We start from the raw sequence: 10,068 nt of genomic DNA, 5'->3' as shown, positions 1-10,068 counted from the left end.
CAAATCCGCCCGGGTCTTATCTGCTTCGCCAATTATTATTGTGTACAACGTTAATGGACCCGGTCGGTTAACCCCCAGACGACTATGCAAATTCTTCGCGGGCCGCCAGTGGGAAACGGACATTGGCATTTGGCTACTTTATAAATCCAAAACGACCGGCCAACCGAACATCAGTCGTGAGTGGTCTACGAGCCGAAATTATTACAATCTCAATTCGAATCGTCATCACAGTGACTAGTCCCGAGCAATACGATTTATTTATATTCGAGTCCGGTTAAGACATCTGACATGCACGTGAACATTGCAGTCGTCCTGTTCGCAGTGGCGACGCTACTTCAGCAATCTCACTGTAAGTACATTAATTAATCGCAAAAATATCCTGGTGCAGGACGTGTTCTTTTGATTTAACGGTAAACGTTTTGCTCATTTTCATTAGTTATAGGTAACTGTTAATACATTATTATGGTTGAGGTAGGCCAAATAGTAAAAATATATTAATGATTTAATAAAGTATGTAGTTTTCTTTAAAATTATTCTATGGCAGTAATATTTTTATTTTTACCGTATATATTTACTTGTATTATGATTTACGAGCTATAAATGATTTTAAATTTTAATTAACTATTCTAATAATAAAAAAAAAATATCCAATTTTTACAAAAATACCTAAAATAAAAATGTTATGAATAAACTTCACATAGCCAGTTTATATACGTTTTATTTAATTCGATAAGAAATATACTCATTTTAAAATTTAAGGGAGAGTATAAGCACGTGAACTATTTTTTTTCCGTCTTTTCCCAAACAGACATTTTGGTTCAAAAAATAATTAAACATAGACATAGTTATTCAAGCAAGAACTTACTGTTTATGTAGTAAATTAGGTTGGATTAAGGATAGATATTTAATTTGTTTTAATTTAAATTTAACTATATTCATACCTACCGAGTTTGGTTTTATTTTCATGTTTTATAAATAGTAGAGTTTATATTTATAGTATTTAAAGCCAGATTCAATAAAAAAAAATATATTTTATTTACTTTATGTGTTTAAGAAAATAAATTATTATAGAATAAACTTATTAATAATTGTGTTATTTCATTAATTTAATAAATTATACATTATTAGGTATACCAACGCATCGTTATGTTAGAGAAACTGGTAGAGAAGGACAAGATTGGACAACTAGAATCAAAGAATACTTAAACAAGATTCCAGGCTACGGATCATCATCTTCTGAATCACAATCACCGTCATCATCAACAAGTCAGCCAGACTCATCATCGTATGAGCAAGGTGCCACTGCAGGAACTGAATCTGCTGCATCCGAGATACATTCTTCAGTCGCAACTAAAGAAGGCTCCACTCCTTCATCTGGTTTCCCATCATACACAGATTACATGCCAAGTCAATTAAGCCAATACCAGAACAGCTTCCCTAATCCAAGTCAATTTAGTCAATATCAGAATCAATTCCCCAACCCAAGCCAATTCAGCCAATACTTAAATTCCAATTCTGGTAGTTCTGGTACCGCCGCTGGTACTGCCGGAGCCGCATCCGAACCACAAGCTGCAATAGCCGCTAAAGAAGGAAGCACATCCTCATCCGGATTCCCATCTTACACAGACTACATGCCGAGTCAATTAAGTCAATACCAGAACAGCTTCCCGAACCCAAGTCAGTTTAGCCAATATTTCAACTCCAAACCAAGCAGTTCCGGCGCTGCTGCTGGTACTGCCGGAGCCGCATCTGAACCACAAGCTGCAATAGCCGCTAAAGAAGGAAGCACATCCTCATCCGGATTCCCATCTTACACAGACTACATGCCGAGTCAATTAAGTCAATACCAGAACAGCTTCCCGAACCCAAGTCAGTTTAGCCAATATTTCAACTCCAAACCAAGCAGTTCCGGCGCTGCTGCTGGTACTGCTGGAGCCGCATCCGAACCACAAGCTGCAATAGCCGCTAAAGAAGGAAGCACATCCTCATCCGGATTCCCATCTTACACCGATTATATGCCGAGTCAATTAAGTCAATACCAAAACAGCTTCCCCAATCCAAGTCAGTTTAGCCAGTACCAGAACCAAATCCCTAACCCAAGTCAGTTCAGCCAATACTTCAATTCCAATTCTGGTAGTTCTGGTGCCGCCGCTGGTACTGCCGGAGCCGCATCCGAACCACAAGCTGCAATAGCCGCCAAAGAAGGGAGCACATCTTCATCCGGATTCCCATCTTACACAGACTACATGCCGAGTCAATTAAGTCAATACCAAAACAGCTTCCCGAACCCAAGTCAGTTTAGCCAGTACCAGAACCAAATCCCTAATCCAAGTCAGTTCAGCCAATACTTCAATTCCAATTCTGGTAGTTCTGGTGCCGCCGCTGGTACTGCCGGAGCCGCATCCGAACCACAAGCTGCAATAGCCGCCAAAGAAGGGAGCACATCTTCATCCGGATTCCCATCCTACACAGACTACATGCCGAGTCAATTAAGTCAATACCAGAACAGCTTCCCGAACCCAAGTCAGTTTAGCCAGTACCAGAACCAAATCCCTAACCCAAGTCAGTTCAGCCAATACTTCAATTCCAATTCTGGTAGTTCTGGTGCCGCCGCTGGTACTGCCGGAGCCGCATCCGAACCACAAGCTGCAATAGCCGCTAAAGAAGGGAGCACATCTTCATCCGGATTCCCATCCTACACAGACTACATGCCGAGTCAATTAAGTCAATACCAGAACAACTTCCCGAACCCAAGTCAGTTTAGCCAGTACCAGAACCAAATTCCTCAATCGATGAACCCTGGTCAATACTTTAATTCAAAACCTACTGGTGCATAAAGTGAATAGTGGTGTAGGTCAAAGAAAATCAGCTGGCACCCTATAGGTTTAAGGACATATTTAATTTACCGCAACATATGTACCGACGCGTTTATAATATTAAATGTGTGTAATATTATTTTAACTTTATTAAAAAATTTAAAAATATCTCAATTCATATTTTTTTTTTTACTGTTTATCGTTAATATTATTTTTTACATATTGTAAATTCTGGAAATAAATAGAGTTTTATAGTTAAGGTGTTTCTATAATATTGTATTAATAATTAATAATGTGTCTTACTCAAAATATATGTAATATTTGTCTATTGACTTGACCCAATTAGGTAATAAGAACAGGTAACACGATTACTATAATAGTAATAAAGTAATACTATACGCGTGTAGCACGGTCGCGACTCATGGCACACCTACAGCTAGTTCGGGGCACACTTATGTGCTGCGGAACATTGGTTGAGAAATACAGATTTAAAGATACGTAGTGTTAATACAATTATTTATTGTACTTTAAATGAAATGTTGAAACTTTTTTTTTTTACTCGATAATTTCATTTATATATATATATATATTACACAGGCTATTTACGTAAAAAAACAATAAAAAATGAATAACATTGTTATTATTATTGTATGAACTAAGCCATTAAAAAAATGTTCATTAATTGGAACTAAATATTTATTAGTATTTAAATAACTATAAAAACAACAACATTTATAATAATATTAAATATAAATATATGCATAGTATTTTGATACTAGGCCAATATTAATTTAAATAATACATTTATATGAATACTATATAATTATGAAATTCACTATAATAATAAAAAAAAAGTATGGTCGGTAAAAGAACAAATCAATCACATTAGTTAAATTCGATGAGGGCATTACTATTAGGTTAGGTTAGGTTATATCTATAATTGTTATCTGGCAGATACATACAAATGTTTGGTTATTGAAAGATACGAGGGGTAAAAGTGACATCAGTACATCACATCTGCCAGTTTCCTTGTTAAGTTAGAAATTATGTATTCATTTTTCAGACACCCGAATTTTTGCAATAGGTTTCATTGTTTCTTGTTCAATTAAGTTCTCATCTGTACTAATAAGGGTTTCATGTAAAGTTATAACTGTTAACCGATTAACCTATTATGTGTTATAGAAATCAATATATCGGTAAAGCTATAACATATTTGAACTCTACTTTATTCAGATGTAGGACTGACACACTTAATGTTGTTAGTATAATATTTAAAATTGTTTTTCGTGTGGTACAAAAACCCAGTTTTTGATTTAATTGGTAAAAATTTATTAATTTCAGATTATACATTATATAAAATGTATAAAAATAATTTAAATTTAAATTGAACGTGGCTTACTGTAATAGCCTTGTAAATATAGCCATACATTCATACTGTGTTGTTATTTTGGTTTTAATTGTGATATTTTATTTCAGAGTCGTTGTACAGTCGAGTCGCGATAGCTCGAAAAACTTGACAACACGATTTTTTTTTTTTATTCCCCTAGAAATATAATTTATATATAAATTAATATAAATTCGAGTTAGATATCGCGAAGCGAATTTTTATCACCCTTCAGCTTCGAGTTATCGCGACTTGACTCTATTTGATCTTTTGAGGCTTATTTTTATGTCTGATTTATCTCATTTTTTTGATAAATGTATTTGTTTGAAACATTTTTAAAACTTAAATTATTTTAGATACACTAGGATAACGACTGTAAAATTTGTTGAATTCAAAATAAAAACTTTCATAAGTGTTTTTAGTAAGACTTCTATCAGGCTAGTAATAGTAAACACACTAAGGGGAAACGTATAAATTAAAGTAATCAAACGTCATCTATATGCAATAAGTCGCTAAATAGTTTAAAGTGATATGTCGGAATATTTATGTACATAATACTATCTAATTGTTGTATAGTCATAGTGGCTTGCCTATATATTGTATATTATCTCTACAGTGTGTAATGTGTACACAAAATTATATATTATAATTTACAATGTAATCGTATACCAGCTATATTTTCATAATTTTATTATAATTAACTAGGTAAGTAATAGTACTAAAGTTGATTGTTTCTATTAAACATTTTTACAAATATAAATAATAATATATTTTTTTAAAAGTAAAAAAATTGTAAAAAATTGTGCAGCTATCCTGTATACACGATTACAAGTATTATTTTCATATCTCTTAAAATAATAGCTTAGAAATGATGAACAATTTCGATTAAGTATTTCCTATTATCACAGAAGTATTAAAAAAGAGTCAAATTATTTGTATCGTAATCGTTTATATATTATATTATAATTTATACCTAAATAATCAAACAGTAAAATGTATAGCGTCTTTAATATTATACAAAAAAAAGTCATTCTTATCGACAATAAATTGTATTTAATCGCTGAACTGTTCATAAAAGCTATTTTGATATAAATGGAATCAAATCCAAAATGTCCCCTTCAAATTAATTTAGAATAGCTAATGTAAATTCTCGGAAAAATCCATTTACGATTATCTATGTTTTTTTTTGAACACCCTATAGCTGTGATGTAGTCCAGTATGGTGTTATTATTATATCACAGTACCTACGTCAATTATCCAATTGCAATCCAAACAAGTTGCGTTTCTACGTGTACGTAATATTATTTGGTAAAAGTGGGAAACACACCGATCTAGAGGGGGAGCCCCCATATAGAGCCGCATTGTTTTTGTTATTCGGACGCTGTATTATTACGCGTAATTTGAAAAAATAAGAAGTCCATTCAAAATTCTCTTTTAGGAAATTAGTTATTATTATATTCTATATTCTACATACAGAATTTTGATACTGCGTATGAAAACATTTTTTTTTTTTTGTTTCGGCTACAATCAACACGTTTATAGTGGTATCAAATTTAATATTGAATACAAGTGAACCACATTCGCCAGTTAGTTTTCCTGAATCTTTATTCAACAATAAAGGTAAGTTTTCGCATCGCTATTTGCGGTATATTTTATTGTTGTACTTGGCTAATTTAAACATTCTGTTAATACCAAGTTAACTGACAAATTTCACTGATTTCGTCACGAATGTTTCCACGATTATTATTTTATATGCATTCAATGGTTTTATGAACTCGGACTTAAATATGATACTTAAGGTTTTACGAGATTTTGGTATGAAAAATCCATTATAATTATACATAAATAAATAATCTCAAAATATTTTGAGGATCTTATATGTGAAACTCCACACCAAATTGACAGGTTTTAGTAAAATCAAGTGCAACTTTGACATGTAACACATTATTGTTATATTTTATGATACACAATATGGTAGTAATTGATATAAATGATATTGTCTCAGATTTAAAACCTATTTAGTTTGCCTTTTTATGAATTTTTTTTTTTTTAATTTCAATTTATAATTTATAGATTATCATTTCGAATTAATAAAGCTATGATTTAAATTACATTTTTCAGATCTATTAAAAATGTATATGAAATCAGTTGCAGCTATTATGTTAGCTTACATCCATCTTTATCATTGTAAGTATGATTGCATCATAAGCTAAAATAAATACTTTTTTTTATAATTTATTTATCTAAGAAATTTAAATTTATTTGAAATAAAAAAATTCAATTTGCATAGTACTAGTATTAAGTTGAATATTTATGATCATGAATTATCTTTTATCTTATATTTTATAGATAATAATATAAAAATAAAATCGTTGAAATACTAAAAATTATAAATTATCTTCGATAAATGATTATAAATCTTAACTAATTTGTCATGAAAAATATAGTTATTAAGCACCATATTTATTTGTTGAACAATAGTACATGAAAATTTAGAGCCACCATTATATAATGTCTCATTTACACATACCAAACTTCAATACCTATAACTCATTCAACTTTTCAATATTATTATTCTGCAATTATAGGCACCACGGTTGACAATAGTAGGATCAACGTGAAACCAACTGTTGACAGAGTAAGGGAAGTTATACAGTCCGTTTCCGGTGTCGGTGGGCAATCTATTACCGCGGAGTCAAACTCTGGGCACGAGAATCCGGTAGTGAAACCTGCAGGGTCGTCAACGACCGTACCACAATCAGAATTACTAATAACCACCGCAGAACCAGTTACTACGGGTAGTGAGCCAAATCAGCCATCGGAGACATATGAACAAAACACGTGTAGCTGTTTGTGTAGTATTAGTGACATTTGTCAAGGTTGATGATGGCCATTTTTGTCATCGCGATTGAATTCTTTCTTAGTTTTCGTAAAAACGTCACTAAACACCCGGAAATAAAACCTATTGTGTGTAAATAAATAATAAAAGTACTATTTTTTTATTTAATTTTGTCTAAACTAGAGGACAAAATTTATTTTACATTATCCAACAACACTTTATCGATTGTACATAGAATCTAAATATGCACCATATATTCCATATAAGACCGTATATATTATATACTACCTATTCGAAGAAACTTAATTTTTCCATTTTTTCAGTACCCAGTAGTAGTAGTTTACTTTTTGAAGTTGAATGAGGCTTTAACCAAATTTAGTACCGTTCAGAATCGTTTTTTTTAACGCGATTATTAATCATGTTTTTAAACCAAATTATATTATACCACGAAACATAGTACTTTGTAAGATTTTTATTGGTTTAGTAAATCATTATTTTAAATCACTAATATCGTAGTTTTAGCGTTTTTCTTATAAGGTAAAATTTAAATGGAGGTAAAATTGATCGTTTTTTGAAATGATACGGTTATTATTATTAAGATAAGTAAATACGAGAATTTAATATTAAGAGAATATTATAGTAACTATAGAAACTTTCGAAAAATATCATCATTACATGATGTAATTTTACAAAATCATAAATTAATATTTTAACACTATATGATTGTAATACAACAATCAATAATAGGCCCTAAATCGGAAAACGACTAAGTGACGAAACAGAAATTAATACCGTTTTAGATAGTTTACTCGTATACGTTAAAAAGTAAATAGCCCATTAATACGTTAATATACAGATAACATAACAGTTTCAAACAAATGCACTAACCAATCGAATGCAATGACGAGGTCTTAAACGTAATACTACACCACAGAATATTCCTGTGCTGAACAGAGCAAATGGCGAGATGAGTACCTACCTAACCGTAATAGTCGGTCGGAGGTTTATGTTTTTTGAAAATCGTATGTGACCGTTTCCGGCGGATTATTGTCTAATCGCCCTAATTTTATAGTCGTTATTCCTATGCGTGTTAATGACTTTGGTGACTCGGTGGGACACGCACGATCGCAAAGACGAATAGAGGACAAACCGTATTTACCTTGCGCAGTAATCGGCCAAGGGAATCGAATGCAAATATGATGGCTGTACGCAACAATGACTATCTTTTTTGGCAACTTTATTGTGCTTTGTTAATCACCGGTTAACCGCGAAGTATGTAAATTTCTACGAAGGGGCGTAAACGTTCCCACCTCTATAAATCATTAACCCCGCGATCCACCGAACATCAGTAGCCCGCCGGTGATTCAGAATTATCTTTGGTGTCATTTTATAACCCCGGCGACGACTACGTGTTATTTTATAAGAAGATTTTTTCCCGTTTTTGTACCAGCGAGTCAAAATGATCGTTAATGGTTCAGTCGTATTGTTCGTAGTTGCGATGTTTCTCCAGCATTCCCATTGTAAGTATATCACATATTGCTTAGATATTATATTGTTCAATCGAGATTAATATTTAGTAGAAAATAATAACTGTTAACCATTCGTTACACCTTAAATATAAACCTGTCAATTATTGACCTATACAAACATTATTTATTTATTTATCTTAAACTTCGTTCAATTCACAAAAATAAAATTGTTCACTATAACTTGATTACATGATGTAACAGTTAAAATATTTAAAAAAAAATAATAAAAAAAAAAATGAATAAAATATAACCAATAATAGTAAATTATAACTAATGCAAAGACTATAAGCATCAAAAATGTATCATTTAAACATATGCACTTATGCATCGATTTAGTATAATATGTGGTTAAATATAGACTACAAATAAAAAAAACTACAATTAAATAATTGTTATACCATTGCTATATTATAATATCCACAAAATTGAACAGAACTTCATAATTAATTAATATAATAATATAATTTGGTATATTTTGTGTTGCAAAATACTATAATCTAAACATTCTAAACTACTCACTGACTATTTGGATAGACATGAGTCTTATTTTTTTATACTTAATTCACAGCTTAATTAAAAAATAGTTGACTGTGGTTAACGAAAAATATTTACTAGAATGATTGATTGTCTATAATCATTAAAATTATTCACTAAAAAAAAATCAAGATATACCCGTAATATAATATATGCATATGAAAATATAAAATACACGACATTATTCAACCTAAAAAAGTTGATATTTGTAATAATATGTGTAAAACATTTTAAATCTGTTCATAACAGTTGACAGTTGTGAATTGTATTTAACAAAATATATTATAATAAAATTGTACTTAGCAAGCATACGATAAATTTAACCACAAAAATATGTAAATATATGGAATTTCTCTCTCTAGTAATAACTAAAAAATATTAATTTAATAAACTCCATCGAATTAAATTTTATTCCTAGGTAAACCAACGCATCGATTCGTTAGAGAAATTAGCAACGAAGATGAGCCTAGGATCAATAGAATTAAAGAATTTCTTAGCCAGATACAAGGATATGGATCATTTGGCTCTACATCTCAATCACAATCGTCTTCAACACCAACACATCAGCCAGATTCATCAACATCATACCAGCCAGATTTATTAACATCAAATCAACAAGAGACCGCAGCTGGGCCTGAACCGGAAGAAACTAAGGTACAGCCTTCCATAATTGCTAGAGACGGAAGCACTTCATCGACTGAATTCCCATCCTATACAAATTACATGCCGAGTCAATTAAGTCAATATCAAAATCAAATTCCCAACCCAAGTCAATTTAGCCAGTACCAGAACCAAATACCTCAATCGATAAACCCAGCTCATTACTTGAATTCCAATTCTGCAGGTGGATCAAATACAGGTCAAGGTCGATAAAAAATGTCGACATACATCAAATAAACATTGATAAGATAAAGATAATTTCGAAAAAAAAATGTATACAGAAAAATAAACAAATCTGAATTTTTA

The 10,068-nt window shown here is 31.4% G+C and overlaps 3 protein-coding genes across 3 annotated transcripts; all 3 read left to right on the top strand.

Annotated features, from left to right (window-relative positions):
* The first annotated feature begins 150 nt into the window (after positions 1-150).
* LOC113550163 (flocculation protein FLO11-like) lies at positions 151-3,148 on the top strand. Its single transcript, XM_026951853.1, has 2 exons — positions 151-349; positions 1,129-3,148. The coding sequence occupies exons 1-2, from the start codon at positions 289-291 to the stop codon at positions 2,835-2,837; spliced, it is 1,770 nt and encodes a 589-aa protein (XP_026807654.1). The 5' UTR covers positions 151-288; the 3' UTR covers positions 2,838-3,148.
* A 2,459-nt stretch (positions 3,149-5,607) lies between these two features.
* On the top strand, positions 5,608-7,468 carry LOC113549530. The gene is made up of 3 exons (XM_026950878.1): positions 5,608-5,820; positions 6,322-6,387; positions 6,789-7,468. The coding sequence occupies exons 2-3, from the start codon at positions 6,333-6,335 to the stop codon at positions 7,082-7,084; spliced, it is 351 nt and encodes a 116-aa protein (XP_026806679.1). The 5' UTR covers positions 5,608-5,820; positions 6,322-6,332; the 3' UTR covers positions 7,085-7,468.
* Positions 7,469-8,281: 813 nt separating this feature from the next.
* LOC113549182 lies at positions 8,282-10,068 on the top strand. The gene is made up of 2 exons (XM_026950365.1): positions 8,282-8,559; positions 9,521-10,068. Exons 1-2 carry the CDS (start codon positions 8,499-8,501, stop codon positions 9,973-9,975), a joined length of 516 nt encoding a protein of 171 aa, XP_026806166.1. The 5' UTR covers positions 8,282-8,498; the 3' UTR covers positions 9,976-10,068.

This window comes from Rhopalosiphum maidis, chromosome 1, assembly GCF_003676215.2.
Source record: "Rhopalosiphum maidis isolate BTI-1 chromosome 1, ASM367621v3, whole genome shotgun sequence".
NCBI lineage: Eukaryota > Metazoa > Arthropoda > Insecta > Hemiptera > Aphididae > Rhopalosiphum > Rhopalosiphum maidis.
This window is presented reverse-complemented; position numbering and strand designations above follow the sequence as displayed.

What these genes read in the sequence shown, in the direction of transcription:
- LOC113550163 (XM_026951853.1), top strand. Translation starts at nt 289, where the DNA reads ATGCACGTGAACATTGCAGTCGTCCTGTTCGCAGTGGCGACGCTACTT. An exon ending in GCTACTTCAGCAATCTCACT is followed by an intron (nt 350 to 1,128) that starts GTAAGTACATTA and finishes ATACATTATTAG; the next exon opens with GTATACCAACGCATCGTTAT.
- LOC113549530 (XM_026950878.1), top strand. Translation starts at nt 6,333, where the DNA reads ATGTATATGAAATCAGTTGCAGCTATTATGTTAGCTTACATCCATCTT. An exon ending in TTACATCCATCTTTATCATT is followed by an intron (nt 6,388 to 6,788) that starts GTAAGTATGATT and finishes CTGCAATTATAG; the next exon opens with GCACCACGGTTGACAATAGT.
- LOC113549182 (XM_026950365.1), top strand. Translation starts at nt 8,499, where the DNA reads ATGATCGTTAATGGTTCAGTCGTATTGTTCGTAGTTGCGATGTTTCTC. An exon ending in GTTTCTCCAGCATTCCCATT is followed by an intron (nt 8,560 to 9,520) that starts GTAAGTATATCA and finishes TTTTATTCCTAG; the next exon opens with GTAAACCAACGCATCGATTC.